Here is a 21,523-nt window from a genome sequence, read left to right on the forward strand (position 1 = left end):
GAGACCCCCCAGAGGAAATGATGGGCATTAAAATTGCCAAGTAACAGAAGCGGTGGCAGTAAGGACAAAACAAGAAAGGCAATATCTGGGATAGATAATACTTGAGATGGAGAGAGATACAAAGAACAGAGTGTATACCACCTATGCAAGTGAATACGGGCTGCTGTGTAATGCAGCAAAGTATGAACAAATAGCTGATGATACAGAATATCAGTGCGTAGAAGAAGGGCACTTTCATTAAAGGTCCCATCACTAAAAGGATCCGAAGAATACAATAAATTATAGCCTGAGATGGGATAGATAACTGCAGAGTGTAATTTTGGTTCTTGTAAGCAAACACCAACAGGGGAAAACTGGGAGAGCAACATTTGAAGCTCACCTCGATTACCCCTGAGGCCGCGTATATTCCACTGTAAATAGGCCATGATTGGCAACGATAAAGATACCAAAAAATCGCAGGTAAGGGTACCTACGGACTAGAGAGGTTAGAAAAATCCACATGCAGTGGTAGCGGAAAACATTCAAGCAGTGAAGGAATGGTGTGCTGTGAAGAAAGGAGTTGCATAGATGGAGGAGAGGAAAGAGAAGGAACAGGGGGTGGATCAATGTCCATTGATGGTTTGGCCTCTGCAATATATTCAGATATAGCTTCAAGTGTTTCAGAATTCAAAGACATCGCATGGGAGACAATATTGGAGATGGAAGGAGGAGGGTGAGTAAAGATTGGAGCCATAATGGACTGTACCAAAGTAGGGGTGGACGAAAGGGTGGAGGGAACTGGAGAAGTGTGGGAGGGGACTGAAGAGGCAGAAACCTGGGAGGTGGCAGAAGAGGAAGAAACTGGAGAGGGGACAGAGGAGGAAGGCACAGCACGAGGAGGAGGGTGAACCTCCACACTTGTAACAGAGCCAGTGAGAGGGGAAGAACTAGGTACAGAGACTGGGAAGGTAAAATTTGGAGGTGGAAGAAGTGAAGGAGGGGTTAAAGGAGATTTGAGCAATGGAGATTTTTTGGACTACTGAGAAGTAGAGGGATGATTGGGAGGAGGTGTCGTACGAAGTCTTGTTGATACCGGGGCTTGTGAGGGAGAACAGACTGAGGTGTTGAAGTAGGGACTTCTGAGCCCAGGACAGCAAAAGAATTAGAGACAGAAGTGACTATGGGAGGGGTAACCACAGAGGAAGTTGCAGAAGATGGGACTGCAGAAGTGGGGGGACGTTTAGAAACACGAGAATACGGGGCAGTCTCCCTTGGAGGCGCAGTTGAAAAACTGCTACAGAATAAGGGAGACCTTCAGCTTCTTTGAGGCAACGAATTTCGCTCATTTAAGTAGACCTGGCATCGGTGAGAGTAAGAAGGGTGAGCCTCATGACAATTAAGGCAAGAGGGAGGTCGACTACAAGACGTATAGAATGGTCATCAGCACCACAGACTGGGCATTCTGCTATAGATCTGCAATATTTTGCAGGGTGACCAAATCGCCAGCAGTTTCTACACTGTTGCAGTGTAGGGATCACTTTTCGAACGTGTAAATGATGTCCTGCTACATAAACAGAGGGTGGGAGTCCACGGCTGTCGAAAGTTAATCGAGCTACATTGCAAGGGTAACGTCTCCACCCGCGGGTAGGAAGGACGTGTCTACTTTGAGGATTGGGAGATCTTGGAGTTCCAGCTGTTCAAGAATGTCATTGCCACATGTCTGGAAATTCTGTTGGATTATGGTATGGGGCAGAATAACAGTACCACTACAAGAATTGAGAGAATGATGTTTTTCGATGGTGACAGGAATAGCATTGATATATGAAAGAGAAAGATCACAAGCTTGGGTGGCATTCTGGACAGTGATGATGCGGGTACCGCTCTTGAGAGCATGAAAGGAAATATCTCTACCAACATGGCATAGGAGCGCCTTACCAATACTATGGTTGGAAAGATAGGCAATAGAGGAAGTCGGTCGTAAAGAATTTAATCCATTTGCATTCTGAAACTGAGCGTGGAAAGGGAGAGCACAACGTGTCGGTCTTTTCTGAGTAGAATGAGAAGGTGGCAAAGAAGTATCATCAGGTAATTGTCGTTGGCGTTTAGGAGTAGGACCGGAGTTGGTGGGATGGGCTGGCGATTCAAAAATTGCCGCACCGTAGAGGAAGAGGCCGGAAGCATAGTCAAAGGAGAGTGGAGGTCAGACAAATCAAAGGAGTCAGTCGAAACCCCGGCACCTGAAGCGGGTGATGAAACAGCACCAGCAAGAGGTACAGGGGCCTTAAGAGTGGTCAAAAGACGAGGCGGGGTCAGAATGGGGTGCGGTAACGAGAAGGGGCCCGGGGGTAGCAGGGTCATGGATTGGGTCCTCCATGGTTAGGTTACTTCTTTTTGTTTTTAAGAAAAAAAAGGAAGAAAAGAAAATAATAAATAAAAAAGAATAAAAAAAGGGGGGACTGGGGAGGGATAGTTCCTAGGAGGAAAGAAAGGGTCAGAAATCTCCTTCAGCGCCCAAGAGGACCTCAGCACTGCAAGTAGCCCAGGCAGATGCGTATGGAACCCATGCCATACCCTACCCTTTATGCCAGTAAACCAGCAATCGGGGCTAGCAACCTCACATCTGCCGAGCTACCTCGGTGGACAAAAGAGAGGGCGGCCGGATATCCGCCACAAAGCATATCTTCTTTGGCCACCACCCCCGGAATCCGTCGCCCGAAAGACACCCAAAGCCACCCCTCTTTTCCATAGAGGGATTGGGGTATCCCAAGGCGATCCAGATTCCACAGCAAACTACACCACCCCCAAGAACCCCAATGGAATGGGATGGACCCCGGTACCCTTCCCCCTACCCAGGAACTAGCATGCCTGTGGGAAAAATCCCAAAGGCCAAAAAGAGGAAAGGCAAAAGGGAGGGGTGGGGAGGAGGAGGAGGAGGAAAGGAAAAAAGGAGGATGGGGAGGATGGGATAGGGAAGGGGGGATTGGGGGGTAATTAGGTTCGGTCTGAGGAAGGAGACCAACGGGTCTAATTCCTCAGACCAAGAGCCTCTTCACCACGCCAAGGAGCCCCCGTTGAAGAGGTCTAGTTATCTATCCAATCATTCTTTTGCTTTTGTGAGAGTAAAACACTTTTGTGAGAGGATCTAATATTATTATTCCTTAGTCCCTCACATTAACCTTCCACTCTATTCAGTGGGTTGAGTGTATGTTATAATCAATTCCAGTTTTTATTTCCTTCACTAATCTGAATGGGATATCTGACCACCTGTCACTAAAAAAGAACAGTTATAAACTACGTTCTTTACGAAACTTGTCAAGTTCAACATTTGGCACCTGAACACTGTGTTCTAACACGGATGTACCTGAACACTCTCCTTCCCTCCTTCCCAATATTAAACATCAAAATGTCATTAACTGCATAGCACTCTATAGAATCGATAACTATTACGCAGATAAACATTACATTTTCTAGCTCATTCCATATTTCCTATTTTCATACTCAGATATAATGACGAGGTTCACAGAACCTCCAGATGAGATAAGATAACTCTATCTGTATACATATATAATATAATGACGTCACGAAACACGAAGTAACCATGACCTTGCACACAAGATTTCACCATTACTTGTTTTATCTGTCAACACTCTCGGACAATGACAACACGCAATGTTCTTGAGCACTCGCAAACACACACACACACACACACAAACACACACACACACACACAAACACACAAACACACAAACACACACACACACACACTAAAATGGCGATATTGGTTATATATGTAGTTCTTTAAAGATTTAATAAACAAATAACATTGGACATTCTATAATGAACAAATTTCCTTTCCTCAGGCAGGTCATAAAAAGTTGATAATGCAGCTAAGATATTATGGCAACTGTTAACAACGAAAAGAACCGACTCCAAAGTATATTAGAAAATATTCCTTCACAAATCATGTTAGGTAAATGGACACAAATGAAACTACTGTGACATTTATTGTGGCAACATTTCGCTCTCCAGCATCTTTGTCAAGCTGTTACTGCTTGACGAAGATCCTGGAGAGCGAAACACAATAAATGTCACATTAGTTACATCTGTGTCCATTTACCAAACATTTTGTCCGTAATTCTACCACCTTCACAAATCGTGTTAAACTGTTGGAATGGAAACCAAGAGCTAAATGTATAAAAAAGAACACTACCTTTCTACCTGTATTTACCCGTAACCGGTTTCGTGGGCTCCTTCACCCGCGCAGCCTGGGGCCAAGGCTTCCTGGTGACCACCTAGTCACCTAGGCTGTTTGTTGTAGCGGCCCAGAAGCGTTGTGTAGATGCCCAGAAGCCTACATAGCCATCACAAACTGACAGATCCGGCACCTGTACAAGGTAGCTGTCCAGCGTCTTTTTGTATATTTTTATGTTTATTCCGACAGCATTTTTTATACCTCTGGGCAAGACTTGAAAAGTCTTGCCCAGGGATAATAATAGTCTCTAATTGTACTCATGGTTCCCCTGTTCTTCACAGGGTAAGTTTTTATAGCATGTGTACTGGTCAGGGATCAGTCCCTCAGGCATCTTACAAGTATATATCATCAGGTATCCTTCTCTTCTCTCCCAGAGAAAAGAATTGAAGTGCACTGAAGCAGTATAGAGTTTCCGTACATTTTCCACCACCATCATCTCGTCTGCTTTCAAACGCTCTGTGAGCACACACGAATATTCAAATTGTGAGAGCACAAGTCATTTGAAAAGTATCATTATTGGCGTTGTTTTACTTGTTAGAAATATGTAATCCCACACATCTGAATACATACACACACAGTAAGGGAGGAAGGATAGTTATTCAAAATAGCCCAAGACAAGCAATGGGGCTTATTCCATTAAGGTCCTCTTTAGGACCTCATACGGATAGGACTCAACGTCGATTAACATTTACTGCTGGGTAACAAGGGCATGTGTTAGGAGTACTTGGAATATATTCTTTGGGGTGAAGAAGATATATCTGATGCCGGAAAAAAATCCCCCCCAGTACCAACAATACCACCAGTCCGATGACATTCTTCTTTGCAAATATACAGGGTCTGAAGCCAGCAACAAACAACAAAATACCTTTCATCCGTGGACTGCTTGCAGAGGCAAAGGCAATGTTCGCGGCTTTCACTGAGACCCACATAAAGGATCACTTGGACAACGAAATATGGATCCCAGGTTACAACCTATACAGATGTGACAGAGTGAACAGGCAAAAAGGGGAGGGGGGGGTTGGCCTGTACATTGCAGAGTCACTTGTTTGCACAGAACTGCTATATGCCTCAAATGATGTAGTGGAAGTTTTAGCAGTAAAGGTCGAGAACCAAAACCTAGTCATTGTGGTAGTCTACAAGCCTCCGGATGCAACATCCCAGCAATTCCAGGAACAGCTGTTAAAAATTGACCACTGTCTGGAAAATCTTCCAGTTCCTGCACCCAACATCTTGCTCCTGGGGGATTTCAACTTAAGGCACCTAAAATGGAGGAATATAGCAAATAATATTGTTGCAGTAATAACACCAGGAGGCAGCTCTGATGAAAACTCACACTCACACGAGCTTTTAAATCTCTGCACAAAATTCAATTTAAACCAGCAAATAATAGAGCCTACTAGACTGGAGAATACACTAGACCTCATCTTCACTAACAATGATGATCTGATAAGAAATGTCACCATATTAAAAACAATATACTCAGATCACAACATAATTGAGGTCAAGACATGTATGCATGGAGCCCCAGACCGACATAATGAGACTAGTCACAAGGGAGCATTCACCAAATTCAACTTCAATAACAAAAACATAAAGTGGGACCAAGTAAACCAAGTCCTAACCGATATAAGCTGGGAAGATATACTAAGCAACACAGACCCCAACTTATGCCTAGAACAGATTAACTTGGTGGCACTCGATGTATGCACAAGGCTTATTCCTCTAAGAAAAAGGAGGAGTAGATGTAAAATAGAAAGAGACAGGCGCTCCCTTTACAGGCGACGGAAAAGAATAACAGAGCGGCTAAAAGAGGTCAATATATCTGAAATGCGTAGGGAGACACTGGTCAGAGAAATAGCAAGCATCGAACTCAAGCTAAAGGAATCTTATAGGAGTCAGGAATCGCGGGAAGAACTAAAAGCCATAAATGAAATCGAAAGAAACCCAAAGTATTTCTTCTCCTATGCCAAATCAAAGCCGAGAACAACGTCCATTATTGGGTCCCTACTTAAACAAGATGGGTCCTACACAGATGACAGCAAGGAAATGAGTGAGCTACTCAAGTCCCAATATGACTCAGTTTTTAGCAAGCCGCTAACCAGACTGAGAGTCGAAGATCAAAATGAATTTTTTATGAGAGAGCCACAAAATTTGGTTAACACAAGCCTATCCGATGTTATCCTGACGCCAAATGACTTCGAACAGGCGATAAATGACATGCCCATGCACTCTGCCCCAGGGCCAGACTCATGGAACTCCGTGTTCATCAAGAACTGCAAGAAGCCCCTATCAAGAGCCTTTTCCATCCTATGGAGAGGGAGCATGGACACGGGGGTCGTCCCACAGTTACTAAAAACAACAGACATAGCCCCACTCCACAAAGGGGGCAGTAAAGCAACAGCAAAGAACTACAGACCGATAGCACTAACATCCCATATCATAAAAATCTTTGAAAGGGTCCTAAGAAGCAAGATCACCACCCATCTAGAAACCCATCAGTTACACAACCCAGGGCAACATGGGTTTAGAACAGGTCGCTCCTGTCTGTCTCAACTACTGGATCACTACGACAAGGTCCTAAATGCACTAGAAGATAAAAAGAATGCAGATGTAATATGTACAGACTTTGCAAAAGCCTTCGACAAGTGTGACCATGGCGTAATAGCGCACAAAATGCGTGCTAAAGGAATAACAGGAAAAGTCGGTCGATGGATCTATAATTTCCTCACTAACAGAACACAGAGAGTAGTCGTCAACAGAGTAAAGTCCGAGGCAGCTACGGTGAAAAGCTCTGTTCCACAAGGCACAGTACTCGCTCCCATCTTGTTCCTCATCCTCATATCCGACATAGACAAGGATGTCAGCCACAGCACCGTGTCTTCCTTTGCAGATGACACCCGAATCTGCATGACAGTGTCTTCCATTGCAGACACTGCAAGGCTCCAGGCGGACATCAACCGAATCTTTCAGTGGGCTGCAGAAAACAATATGAAGTTCAACGATGAGAAATTTCAATTACTCAGATATGGTAAACACGAGGAAATTAAATCTTCATCAGAGTACAAAACAAATTCTGGCCACAAAATAGAGCGAAACACCAACGTCAAAGACCTGGGAGTGATCATGTCGGAGGATTTCACCTTCAAGGACCATAACATTGTATCAATCGCATCTGCTAGAAAAATGACAGGATGGATAATGAGAACCTTCAAAACTAGGGAGGCCAAGGCCATGATGACACTCTTCAGGTCACTTGTTCTATCTAGGCTGGAATATTGCTGCACACTAACAGCACCTTTCAAGGCAGGTGAAATTGCTGACCTAGAAAATGTACAGAGAACCTTCACGGCGCGCATAACGGAGATAAAACACCTCAATTACTGGGAGCGCTTGAGGTTCCTAAACCTGTATTCCCTGGAACGCAGGCGGGAAAGATACATGATTATATACACCTGGAAAATCCTAGAGGGACTAGTACCGAACTTGCACACGAAAATCACTCACTACGAAAGCAAAAGACTTGGCAGACGATGCACCATCCCCCCAATGAAAAGCAGGGGTGTCACTAGCACGTTAAGAGACCATACAATAAGTGTCAGGGGCCCGAGACTGTTCAACTGCCTCCCAGCACACATAAGGGGGATTACCAACAGACCCCTGGCAGTCTTCAAGCTGGCACTGGACAAGCACCTAAAGTCGGTTCCTGACCAGCCAGGCTGTGGCTCGTACGTTGGTTTGCCTGCAGCCAGCAGCAACAGCCTGGTTGATCAGGCTCTGATCCACCAGGTGGCCTGGTCACAGACCGGGCCGCGGGGGCGTTGACCCCCGGAACTCTCTCCAGGTAAACAGTACATGGAAGATACCTGTGGACGTAGTCCTAAATCTACACACTACAGTAACAACATACTGGAGGAGTGTAAAACACCCAGTGAAAAACATGGGTGTCATTGGTACAATATGAGAACACAGTATCAACATCCGTGGCCCAACCTGCTACCAGCAGATATCAAAAATACTGCCAAAACGAATGTATTAGTTCTCTGCCAAGTACAGATGAACCTGGCTGTTTTAGCTGTAGAGGCAGCGGGCCGCTAATGTAAACAACCCAACAGAACAGGCAATCAACAGAAGAGTCATGCCCTAGGCCGGGGTGCGATGGCAGAAAAACTCTCGAAACCAGTTACAGGTATATCGCAGATATACGTTTCTAATCGTTCATTATTCGGCCCGGGTTCCTTCGACTGGATCTAGCAACGGCGTCCGCAGAATTAGTGTGGCCAGGGTATAAGATACAATTATTTACCAGGCTGAAACAGTGATAACACAGGAAAGCACAGGCTGAAGCAGTGGTATCAGAAAGAAGAGCAGACAAAAATCAAATTACAACAGAGTAAGTTAGACACAACACAAGAGTTGCCAGAGCAGTGAACCAAGCACTACATAACATCTGGTGATTCCCATGCAGACAAAACCCATGACTGCCGTCACCACACACTATCAACGCCAGTTCAACCACCGGCAACCAGTAACACAAACATCAGCAGCAACAGCTACAGAACTACAACACCAACACCAACGCGTCATATGGAAAAAAGTATCATGATACAATTATTAACAAAACCATTTAACCGGGGAAAGAACACGGTTTAAAAAAGCAGTTGCAATTATGCTCACAGAAACCAAGCTTAGAAGAATAATAATCAATGTTTTTTTCCTAGTGACTGCCATATAGTAAGCGAATAAAAATAAAATAGTCGTAGAACCATTAATCAAAAACGGTGCAGGTCTGAGACAGATATTAGAAACTGCAGATGAATCTCACACTACATAATATGATGGTTCCTGTAGAGCCCAAGGTAACTGAGGCAAGAACACAGTCCCCTGACCAACAACATAATGCACGACCAAGAATCTGGCATCAAAAACGGCCACCATATTAATTTAAACAAGATTTTTAGAGTATCGCAGAGAACTGATGCAAACCTTTCGTTTGTGATGGATTTTAATCACAACTTAATAGAAAGGGAAAACATGAATTCACCGGGGGGAGGAGAAAGGGGTGGAAGAAGTGTCGGATATAGAGCAAAGTTACGGTACATGACAATGAGAAGCTTCATGAGTCAGCACATCTTTGAACCTTCAAAAATGAAGGGGAACAACAGTGGCCAGGGTCTGCCTGGTGTTCCCCGACTCAGACTCCAGGAAGATCGTCTTTAAAGTTGAGCAGACGACCACTACACGACATACAAGTGGACAGTGAAGGTGGGACTCAAGAGAAATGATAGGAAAGAGAGGAAAGTTTAAGAGGCTAGTATACCAGTTAAATTTCTCAAATAAAAAATTACCGAAAAGAATGCAGAAAACATCAGGAAGATATGGATACGTTGCAAGAATGGTCAGGAAATGGTTTCTAAAATTCAGTGTCAGCAGGTGTTAAGTAATACACTGAATGAGATAGAGAGAACAAAGTCATCGTACCAGCTGGATAAGGAACAACTAGAAGAATCTGATGAATAAGACACAAGTGCAACACTTGGGTATCTTTATTACCGAAACGTCTCGCTTGTGTAGTAGGCTTCTTTAGTCGAATAAAGAAGCGACTTTAATTAATACTGAAGACAGTGGAAGAAGTGGAGGGGGAATTTTAACGTGTTCAGCCTTCACTTTTGCTACAGGACTGAACACCACCTATCAAGGCTGAGAGACTGAACACCTTCAAGGCTAGGACACTGAACACCATAAAATTTCCTCTTCACTTTATTCACTGTCTCCAGTATTAAAGCCTCTTCTGTATTTAACTGAAGACGCAGAAAGAATATTTACTTAAGTGTTACGTAAGGGTCTTATTCCTCAACTCGTCGGTATTATATACCATTTATACCGGTACAATGATAAAATAATCTGGTAAAAAGTGTGGCAGTAGACGTCATAGTAAACCGTTAACTAAATACACAAATACTACTGGTGTATACTAGTCTAGTACATATTAAAGCGACCTTCAGTAACATGAACAAGAAATCCTTCAGTTCAGTAATCAAAGCATACATATAAGCAATCATGAAGTGAGCAGCCTCAGATTTGATACACCTACTTAGCTAAGCATATAAGACGGCTGGGAAAAGTATAAAGGTTTCCAACTTGATTAGTACTGCAGCTAAGAGATAAGACATGACAGGAATGGACTGAAGGAAAGAAGATGGAGGAGACATGATCATGACATACATAAATACTTCGAGAAACTGGTAAAGGTAATATTGATAGAATGACACGAGAAAACAGATACATAGTGAACATTTAAATGAGTTATAAGGATGTTAGACTGCACTTTTACAGCAAACCCGAGAACTGGAGCACAACCCTTATTGTCTCAGGCAAACAGTATACAGAGCTAGTTCATCGCTCCCCCACACAACTTAAGAGGAACTGACAGACCAGATAAAGACAGGCTGTGTTAATTAAGAGGACCACAATCAAGGACACAGGTGGAGGCTAAAAACACAGCTAACTTATAGTCTGTAGTTATATTCTCTGGGTGGCTTAAAAGTGGAATGACTTGGATCAGATGTTGATGCCAGCAGACTCATTACAAAACTTCAAGAGAAGACATTACAATAACCACCAGACCTGAAATTACTGATGCCGGTCAAAGTAGTCTAAGAAACAGGGACAGAACCCGAGAATCGACCCCCACAAATACAATTCGGCGAGGACATCCCCCTCCCCCCAAACACACACCTAGAGAGCGATGTTATGGAGGCAGAATCCATACAGTTTTAATGAGAGGTATGACAAGCCTCTTAGAGCAGGGAGTGGATCTAGTAGTGACCAGCAAAGAGCCGGGACCAGGAGCTTCGAACAGACTTCTGGAAACACAAATGGGAGAATACAAACAGGTGAGTATATACACACATCGCCCTTATCGAATAAAAACTTGTATGTATTTGCCTCATCTGCGCTCTATGAACTCTAAGAAAAAAATAGGTAAAATTATCTAGGTAGCCGTTTTCCTTAATTAAACCCTGAGACAGTAAATACTTGCAGCACTAAGTACAGTAGAGGATGAAAAAAAGACACAAGTTTAAGTTAAACCTGAAGCCTTGGCAACACTGTATACTAAGAAAGTGCTGGTAATAAATGTAATCAAGTTTCTAGTTTCCTGATAACTAGAGCAGGTCTCAAGGTTATATTACATCTCTACTCACAATTAACCCACACACTGCAGAATAAACTAGACGACGTTTCGGCCCGTCTTACACCATTATCACGTCTCGAGTCCAGGATGGACCGAAATTTAGTTTCATCTGGAGTTTCTTGGTAAGTTGTGAAGTGTTGCAGCAACAGTGTTGTGAGTGTTGCAGCAACAGTGTTGTGAAGTGTTGCAGCAACAGTGTTGTGAGTGTTGCAGCAACAGTGTTGTGAGTGTTGCAGCAACAGTGTTGTGAGTGTTGCAGCAACAGTGTTGTGAGTGTTGCAGCAACAGTGTTGAGTGTTGCAGCAACAGTGTTGTGAGTGTTGCAGCAACAGTGTTGTGAGTGTTGCAGCAACAGTGTTGTGAGTGTTGCAGCAACAGTGTTGTGAGTGTTGCAGCAACAGTGTTGTGAGTGTTGCAGCAACAGTGTTGTGAAGTGTTGCAGCAACAGTGTTGTGAAGTGTTGCAGCAACAGTGTTGTGAAGTGTTGCAGCAACAGTGTTGCAGCAACAGTGTTGTGAGTGTTGCAGCAACAGTGTTGTGAGTGTTGCAGCAACAGTGTTGTGAGTGTTGCAGCAACAGTGTTGTGAGTGTTGCAGCAACAGTGTTGTGAGTGTTGCAGCAACAGTGTTGTGAGTGTTGCAGCAACAGTGTTGTAAGTGTTGCAGCAAGTGTTGTGAGTGTTGCAGCAACAGTGTTGTGAAGTGTTGCAGCAACAGTGTTGTGAGTGTTGCAGCAACAGTGTTGTGAGTGTTGCAGCAACAGTGTTGTGAGTGTTGCAGCAACAGTGTTGTGAGTGTTGCAGCAACAGTGTTGTGAGTGTTGCAGCAACAGTGTTGTGAAGTGTTGCAGCAACAGTGTTGTGAGTGTTGCAGCAACAGTGTTGTGAAGTGTTGCAGCAACAGTGTTGTGAGTGTTGCAGCAACAGTGTTGTGAGTGTTGCAGCAACAGTGTTGTGAGTGTTGCAGCAACAGTGTTGTGAGTGTTGCAGCAACAGTGTTGTGAGTGTTGCAGCAACAGTGTTGTGAGTGTTGCAGCAACAGTGTTGTGGTGTGCGCAACAGTGTTGTGAAGTGTTGCAGAACAACAGTTGAAGAAGTGCCGCAACAGTGCTGTGAGGTGCGTTAAAAGCGGGTGCAACGTTAACAAAGCGAGTGCTGCGAACAGTGTTGGAGCTGCAGCAACAGTGTTGTGGAGTGCTGCGCAACAGTGTTGCGGAGTGCGGTTAAACAGTTGAGAAGTGCTAGCAACAGTGTTGTGAAGTGTTGCAGCAACAGTGTGCTGAGTGTTGGCGTTAAACAGTGCTGAAGTGTTCGCAGAACAGGCTGTAGCAGCAGTGTTCAGTCAGTGCTCGTTAAACAGTCTAGGTGCTTGCAGAACAGTGTCGCGTTAACAGCGTGAAGTGCAGCAACAGCGCCAGAGTGCTGTTAAACAGTGCTGAAGCGCCGTTCAGTGCTAGGGTGCAGCAATGCGTGCAGAACAGTGTTAGGAGTGTTGCGCAACAGTGTTGGAGTGTCTGTTAAACAGTGTTGTGAAAGTACAACAGAGAGTGCTGTTGAACAGGCTGGCAACAAGCGTCGATAAGCGCGGAGTGCGCTAACAGCAAACAGTGTGCTGCAGGAGGTTGCAGCAACAGTAGGCGCGTGTCAACAGGTTGTATTGCAGAGAACAGTGTTGAGTGTGCGTAGAGTGTTGCGCGCAGCAGCAACAGTGTTGTGAAGTTGATAAGCAACAGCGTTACGTCCGTTGGCAACAGTGGCAGCTGTTAACAGTCAGTGATTGCGAACAGTCAGTCAGTTCACCATGTCGCGTTAACAGGTTGTAAGCTGCCGTTAAAAGAAGCCAAGAGTGCTGCGCAACAGCAGTGCGTCGCAAAGTGATGAGCGCGCGTTAAACAGTGTTGTGAAGTGTTCGCGAAACAGTACAGGAGCAACAACAGCGCGAGGTCGCGCAACAGTGTTGTGATGCGCGTTGCAACAGTGTTGTGAGTGTTGCAGCAAACAGTAACGAGGGCGTAAACAGTGTGAATGCCGCGTAACAGTGAGGAGTTGCTGCAGCAACAGTGGTAGTGCTTGAACAGTGAGTGCGCAACAGTGTTGTGATGTGCTGTACAAAATTAGAGCGTGAGCAGTTAAGTGAGTGTTGCAGCAACAGTTGTGTTGCGAACAGTGGTGGGTTGCGAACAGGTTTGAGTGCGCGCAACAGTTGTGAGTGTGCAGCAACATGTTGTGAAGCGTTGCAGCAACAGTGTTGCGGAGTGTGCAGCAACAGTTGTGCGCAGCAACAGTGTTGTGGAGTGCTGAAACAGTAACAGGATGTGTTAACAGTGTGGAGTGTTGCGCAACAGGTTGTGGAGGCGTTAAACAGTACAGGAAGTGTGCAGCAACAGTAGCTAAGTGCTGCAGCAACAGTTGCGAGGTTGCAGCAACAAGTGTTGCTGAGTGTTGCGCTTAACAGTGATGTTGCAGCAACAGTGCAGATGCGCAGCAACAGTGTTGTGGAGTGTTGCAGCAACAGCAGAGTGCTTGCACGCAACAGCGTTGCGAGTGTTATCAGTGTTGCGCAACGTGCGCAGTTACGGAGTGTTCAGCAACAGTGCCAGGAGTGCGCAAGCAGTAAGGTGAGTGTGCAACGTGTTGGACGTAACCGTTGCAGCAAGCAGTGTTGTGAGTGTTGCAACAGTGTTGTGAAGTGTTGCAGCAACAGTGCTTTGGAAGTGTTGCAGCAACAGTGTTGTGAGTGCTTGCAGCAGTGTTGTGAAGGGAGTTACAGCGTGCGCAACAGTGCGTGCGTTAAACAGCAAGCTATGGAGGTTGCAGCAACAGCAAGCTATGAGGTGCGTTAAACAGTTGTGGAGTGCTTGCAGCAAGCAGTGTTAGTGTAAGCAAACAGTTGTGAAGCGTTGCAGCAACAGGTAGTGCTGCCGCAACGAGTAGCCAACAGTGTTGCAGCAAGCAGTGTTGGAAGTGCCGCAGCAACAGGTGGAGTTCGGAACATTCAGCAACAGTGTTGTGAGTGCTTGCAGCAACAGTGTTGTTGCTGTTAAACAGTACAGAGGTTGCAGCAAACAGTGCAAGCTTGAGTGCTTGCGTTAAACAGTTATGTTGCAGCACTGTTGCAGCAATGTTACAGAGTGTGCAGTGTAGCAAGCAGTTGTAAGTTGTTGCGAGTGTTGCGAACAGTGTTCGTGAAGTGCCGCGCAACAGTGTTGTGGGGGAAGTGTTTGCAGCAACAGTGTGCTTGCAGCAACAGTGTTGAACGTGGGTTGCAGCAACAGTGCAGAAGTGTTCAGCAACAGTGTTGTAGTGCTTAACAGTGTTGTGAAGTGCTTAGCAACAGTGTTGTAAGTGTTGTACCGCGTCAGTGATTGCAGCAACAGGTTGCAGTGCGCGTTAAAAGTTGTGTGAAGCTTGCGCAACAGTGCTGAGCGTCAGTAGTGTTGTAGCGTCGCAGTGTATTGTTGCAGCAACAGTGCTGCGTGTTGAACAGTGTTGACGTTAAACAGTGTCGGGTTGTCAGCAACAGTGTTGTGTTGCTGCTTGCAGCAACAGTGCTGAGTGTTGCAGCAACAGTAGTTGTGTTAGTGTTGCAGCAACAGTGTGTGAAGTGCTTGCAGTAAACAGTGGAAGTGTCAAGCAACTGAGTGTTGTGAGTGCTGCGCAACAGTGTTGTAGCTGTAGCAAGCAGTGTTGCTGCAACAGCGTTGTTGAAGCACGCAGCAACAGTAGTTGTGAAGAGTTGCAGCAACAGTGTTGTGAAGTGCTGCAGCAACAGCGTGTGGAGCTGACAACAGTGTTGCTGCAGCGCGTGTCAGAGTGCGCAGCAACAGTGTTGTGAAGTGCTGGCAGCAACAGTGTTGAGGAGTGTTGCAGCAACAGTAAGAGTGCTGCAGCAAAAGTGCTGAGTGCAGCAACAGTAGTTGGTGAGTGTTGCAGCAACAGTGTTGTAAGTGCTGCAACAGTGCGAAGTGCTGCAGCGTAACAGTGCTGCGTGCAAAGCATGCGCGTGCAGGCGAACAGTAGCCAGGAGTGCTGCAGTCAACGAGTGTTAAACAGTGCTGTGCAGCAACAGTGCTGTAAGGGTGTTGCAGCAACAGTGTTGTTAGGCGGTTGCAGCAACAGTGCTGTGAAGTGCTGCAGCAACAGTGTTGGGAGTGCAGTAACAGTGCCAGGCAGTGCTTGCGTTAAAAGTGTTAGAGTTGCACAACAGTGTTGTAAGTGCTTGCAACAGTGTGCAGTGTTGCAGCAACAGTGTCAGCGTTACAACAGTGTTGTAGTGTTGCAGCAACAGTAGTTGTAAGTGCTGCAGCAACAGTGTTGTGGAGTGCTGCAAGCAAGCAGTTAGTGAATGCTAACAGCAACAGTGTTGTAAGTGCTTGCAGCAACAGTGTTGTGAGTGTTGCAGCAAACAGTGTTGTGAAGTGTTCGAACAGTAATAGCAAGCAGAGTTGCGCGTTAAACAGCGTGTAAATGCGCAGCAACAGTAGTTGTAAGCTGTTCAGCAACAGTGAATGTGCAGATGCTGCGAACAGTAGTTGTGGATGTGCAGCCGCAGTGTTGTGCTGCAGCAACAGTGTTGTGAATGTGCAGCAACAGTAAGCAGTAGCGTTAACAGTGTGCGGAGTTGCTAAGCAACAGCAAGCCTGGAAGCGCGCAACAGTGGAGTGCGCGCAACAGTAGGAGTGCTTGCAGCAAACAGTGTTGCGGAGTGCGTGCAGCAAGCAAAGTGCTGGTGCCCAAGTGCGTACAAACGTTAAAGTGAGGAAGCGTCAGGCAGAGTGTTGCAGCAACAGTAGCTGTGAGTGGCGTTGAACAGTTAACAGTGTGCAGCAACACTGAGGAAGTGCTGCGCAACAGTGTTGTAAGTTAAGCAACTGCAAGCAGGAAGCGAGTAAACAGTGCAGGAGTTGCAGCAACATGTTGCGGAGTGCAGCAAGTTCAGTCGGGGCGCGTTGAACAGTGGTAGTGCTGCAGCAACAGTGTTGTGGAGTGTTGCAGCAACAGGGTGAAGTGTTAGAGCGCTGCAGTTAACAGTGTTGTGGAAGTGTGCAGCAACAGTATTAAGCGTTGCAGCAACAGGTGTGGAGTGGAGCAACAGTTGCGTAGCTGCCCAAGCAGTCGGAAGCAGTTGTCAACAGGTGTTGGGGCGTTAAACAGGTTGTGAGGCGTTAACAGTGTTGGAAGCGTGCGAACAGTTGCGTGCAGCGCTAGTTGCAGCGTTGTGAAGTGCTGCTTAGACGTGAGCAACAGTGTTGTTGGAGTGCAGCAACAAGTGCTGCAAGTGTTCAGCAGCAACAGTGTTGTAAGTGCTTGCAGCAACAGACAGGAGTTGCAGCAACAGTGTTGTGAAGCAGTTAACAGTGTTAGGCGTGCTGCAACAGTGTTGTGAAAGTGCTGCAGCAACGGAGTGCTGCAACAGTGTTGTAAGTGCTTGCAGCAACAGTGTTGTGAGTGTTGTTAAACAGCAACAGTGTTGCAGCAACAGGGAGAAGTGCTGTCACGTGTAGCGGCAGCAACAGTGTTGCAGGTCGTTGCAGCAACAGTGTGCGTGTGACAACAGTGCTAAGCAGTCGTAACAGTGTTGTTAGTGCACAACAAGTGTTGTAAGCGTAACAGCAACAGCAAGCAGGAGTGCTTGCAGCAAACAGTGTTGGAGTGCTTGCAGCAACAGTGTTGTGAAGTGTTGCAGCAACAGTGTTGCGAAGTGTGAACAGTGGTGTTGTGCAGTTAAATGCAGTAAATAGGAGTGCTGCAGCAAACAGTAGGTGCAGCGTTAGAGTGCTGCAGCAACAGTGTTGTAAGTTCTTGCAGCAACAGGGTGCTTGTAGTTGCACAAACAGTGTTGTCAGCGTTCGGATGCAGCGAAACAGTGTTGAGGAAGTGCTGCAAGCAAAGTGCAGTGCGAAGCAGCAGTGTTGCAGTGCGAACAGTAAGTTCAGTGCTGCAGCAACAGTGTTGTGAAGCTTGCAGCAACAGTAGCCTTGTGAATGCTTGCAGCAACGTGTTGTGAGTAGCTTGCGTTAACAAGCAGTGTAAATGCTGCAGCAACAGAGTGTGTGAAATGCAGAGCAACATGTATTGTGCAGCAACAGTGCTGTAAATGTTGCAGCAGTGCTGCCGGAGTGTTGCAGCAACAGTGTTGTAATGCGTTAAAAGGCGTTGCAATGCAACAGCAACAGTGAAGTGCGCAGCAACAGTCGGGGGCTTGCAGCAGTAGAGTGCGTTGCAGCAACAGTGTGAGTTGCGCATGTAACAGAATGCTGCAGCAACAGTGGTGTTGTGCAGCAACAGTAGGCGATAACAGCAGCAAGCAGCAACAGTGCTTGTGGAAGTGCTTGCAGCAACAGTGTTGTGGAATGCTGCAGCAACAGTGTTGTAAATGCTGCAGCAATAGTGTTGCAGGACAGTGTTGTGAATGCTGTTCAGCAACAGGTAGTGCTGCAGCAAAGTGTTGTGCAAGCAACAGTACAGAATGTCGACAACAGCTGCGAATGCAGCAACAGTGTAGAGCGCGCAGACAATAGCAACAATAGTGCAGCAACAGTGTTGGAAGTGCGCAACAGTGCGTGGAGTGTGCAGAAACAGTTGCAGATGCCATACAACAGCGAGTGCTGCGCGAACAGTGTGAATGCGTAGCAACAGCGTAAGTGCTGCAACAGTGTTGTGGAAGTGCTGCAGCAACAGTGTTGTGAAGTGCTGTACAGCGTGTTGGATGCTGCGAACAGTACAGAGTTGTTAAACAGGTAGGAGCAGCAACAGTGTTGTAGTGCTGCAGCAACAAGTGGCGAGTGTGCAGCAACAGTGTTGCGGAGTGCTGCGAACAGTGCGGAATGCCAGCAGCGTGGAGTGCGCGAACAGTCGAATGCATGCGCAACAGTGTGCAGAGGTTACAACAGCTGTTGAATGCGCAACAGTGTCAGAATGTTGCGCAACAGCAAGTAGCGCGTCGGTTAACAGTTGGGCGAACGCTGTAACAGCGTGAATGGCGTTAACAGTGTTAGAATGTTCAAAGCGGACGGCGCAACAGTGTTGCAGTCCTGCAAATAGTAACAGTTGCAGCGACAGTGTTGTAAGTGTTGCAGCAACAGTGTTGTAAGTGTTGCAGCAACAATGTTGTGAGTGTTGCAGCAACAGTGTTGTAAGTGTTGCAGCAACAGTGTTGTAAGTGTTGCAGCAACAGTGTTGTAAGTGTTGCAGCAACAGTGTTGTAAGTGTTGCAGCAACAGTGTTGTAAGTGTTGCAGCAACAGTGTTGTGAGTGTTGCAGCAACAGTGTTGTAAGTGTTGCAGCAACAGTGTTGTAAGTGTTGCAGCAACAGTGTTGTAAGTGTTGCAGCAACAGTGTTGTAAGTGTTGCAGCGACAGTGTTGTAAGTGTTGCAGCAACAGTGTTGTAAGTGTTGCAGCGACAGTGTTGTAAGTGTTGCAGCAACAGTGTTGTAAGTGTTGCAGCAACAGTGTTGTAAGTGTTGCAGCGACAGTGTTGTAAGTGTTGCAGCAACAGTGTTGTGAGTGTTGCAGCAACAGTGTTTTAAGTGTTGCAGCAACAGTGTTGTGAGTGTTGCAGCAACAGTGTTGTAAGTGTTGCAACAACAGTGTTGTGAGTGTAACTTAACTCGCTCACCTCTGTACAAACACTATCGTATCATGTGGAAATTAATCTTTGACTTTGTCTTGGACTTTATTCACATTACGTTGTGAAGTTTTCTCTACGGTAAATTTGAGCACGTTAACCCGAGCTAGTTATTCAACTTACCGGCATAAGTAGTATTGTCATGATGAAACACACTAGCTTCGCCACCATACACACAAAATAAAACTGTTATATATCTTTTTACATAATTTATAACTTCTCTACAAACGTCATCTAGGTTAGGTTAGCTTTGGTTCATTTGATTATCATTAATTCATATTAATAATTATCGAGTATAAGTACGGCCACTGTAACAACAATGTTGAAAAAAATAACACTTACAATGAAATAAGTAGGAACGTTGTTTGTCTCTGGATGAAGACCTTTATCCGGATTATCTAGTCCACTCGGTTAATAACTCACAATATCTTATTAAAACCAATCAATGTACATTATTTCCACTGAGATTTTGTTTTAAATCCTCTTCCCGTATACGACCCGTAATACTGCACTAATTTTACCTATGTACTGCTAAGGGTTCAATCCCCACATTCTCACATTCTCTTCGGTGTGAATTGAGTCTGTTAACTACTGTGCTACGAGGTACCTATGTATGTGCTATACATTATATATATATATATATATATATATATATATATATATATATATATATATATATATATATATATATATTATATTATATATATATATAATGTACACAGTACAGTGGTGACAGGTGCACAGCACCTTAACGCATGCCTATCACTCGTCAATATTCCCAAGATACACAACAACGGCCTTAAGAAAACCAAACTGGTACTCACACTTCCTCGTTGCTCAGGCACAGTTCGTCGCCAATGTATACGATCTGATTCTTCTTGACAGCGTCAAGATTGACGCGGTTCATGTATAACCACATGATGACTCCTGTGGCACTGCCCTACACACACAAACACGATGGGTGCCAATGACACTGACACGGTGGGTACTACTGATACGATGGATTATGACACTGTGGCACTAACACGGCGAGTGCTATTGACAGGGTAATGAGGATGTTAAACTAACATAGGAGTGGATACAGTGATAATCGAAGACACGTGTACCTCCTGTGAGAGTTAGAACAGGCTGTCAATCAGCACGTGATATGACACTCCTGAATGATAGTGAGATATACACTCGAGCACAACTCAAACACCTCCTCTGCTACACCTGCAGCGGCTGCTTCACACAAGAAGCCCCAGCACTGTACGGTACAGCAGGTGCATAAGTCTACCCAGATTCTTGACTGCGACTATCCCGAGGGAGGCTCAGGATAAACGCTACTATGGGAGATTACCCGGAATCTTGACCGCGACTATTCTGAGGGAGGCTCAGGATAAACGCTACTGTGGGAAATTACCCGAATCTTGACCGCGACTATCCTGAGGGAGGCTCAGGATAAACGCTGCAGTGGGAGACAACCCAGACTCTTGACAGCGACTATCCCGAGGAAGGCTCAGGATAAACGCTGCAGTGGGCGACAACCCAGATTCTTGACCGCGACTATCCCGAGGAAGGCTCAGGATAAACGCTGCAGTGGGAAACTACCCAGAGAGAGAGGGTAAACACCACGGGTGAGGCTAGAGCGGCGGAGAGAACCACACTTGTGTAGGGCCGAGGTGGGCGACGACTGAGCCACAGCACCGGCAGCGGCCACCACTGTATCATACTACCCACAGCTCCACCACACTCAAGGACCACTCTCACCTATCCTACTTCCTCACCTTACGCACACCTTCCACCTCTATTTCCTCACCTTACGCACGCCCTCCTACCTCTCCTGGCCCAGGACTGGGATTCAAGGGAAGAAACACTCTCTAAACCTGTCACAGGTATAACACAGGTCATAAGTATATACCATTATACACCCGATATGTAAATTCCATGTTGACATATATTTTATTAGACCAAAGCTCTACTGCCTCCACTGTACAGATGAGTTACATCTGCATTATATAAGGAATCTGGGATTTTACAGCTTTCTCCAAAAAAATACTGAGTACTCGTGCTAGTGTTATTTTCCATGCCTTTACAGATTTAGGGTTTAATGAATCATGCTCGGTGCTGCACGTGTAGCCATGCTTTCTATTTTATTTTCGAATTCAGGGGACTGATGGGCTATTGTATTTTTATATATTATTTCTAGTACAAAGCTATTGTCTATGCCGACCCATATATATATATATATATATATATATATATATATATATATATATATATATATATATATATATATATATATATATATATATATATATATATATATATATATATAACAAGTCGGTCGTCTCCCACCGAGGCAGGGTGACCCCAAAAAAGAAAGAAAATACCCAAAAAGAAAATACTTTCATCATCATTCAACACTTTCACCTCACACATAATCACTGTTTTTGCAGAGGTGCTTAGAACACAACAGTTAAGAAGCATATACG

At 45.4% G+C, this 21,523-nt stretch overlaps 1 protein-coding gene across 1 annotated transcript in view; it reads right to left on the minus strand.

The window, feature by feature from the left end:
- Positions 1–20,733, minus strand: part of LOC128684450 (NAD kinase) — a 174,735-nt gene extending 154,002 nt beyond the window's left edge. The window contains exon 1 of the mRNA XM_070097504.1: positions 19,874–20,733. Coding sequence (XP_069953605.1) covers positions 19,874–19,968 — 95 coding nt within the window. The 5' untranslated portion in view covers positions 19,969–20,733. The remainder of the gene's footprint in view (positions 1–19,873) is intronic.
- Positions 20,734–21,523: the final 790 nt, after the last annotated feature.

This window comes from Cherax quadricarinatus, chromosome 4 (assembly GCF_038502225.1).
Source record: "Cherax quadricarinatus isolate ZL_2023a chromosome 4, ASM3850222v1, whole genome shotgun sequence".
Lineage (NCBI taxonomy): Eukaryota > Metazoa > Arthropoda > Malacostraca > Decapoda > Parastacidae > Cherax > Cherax quadricarinatus.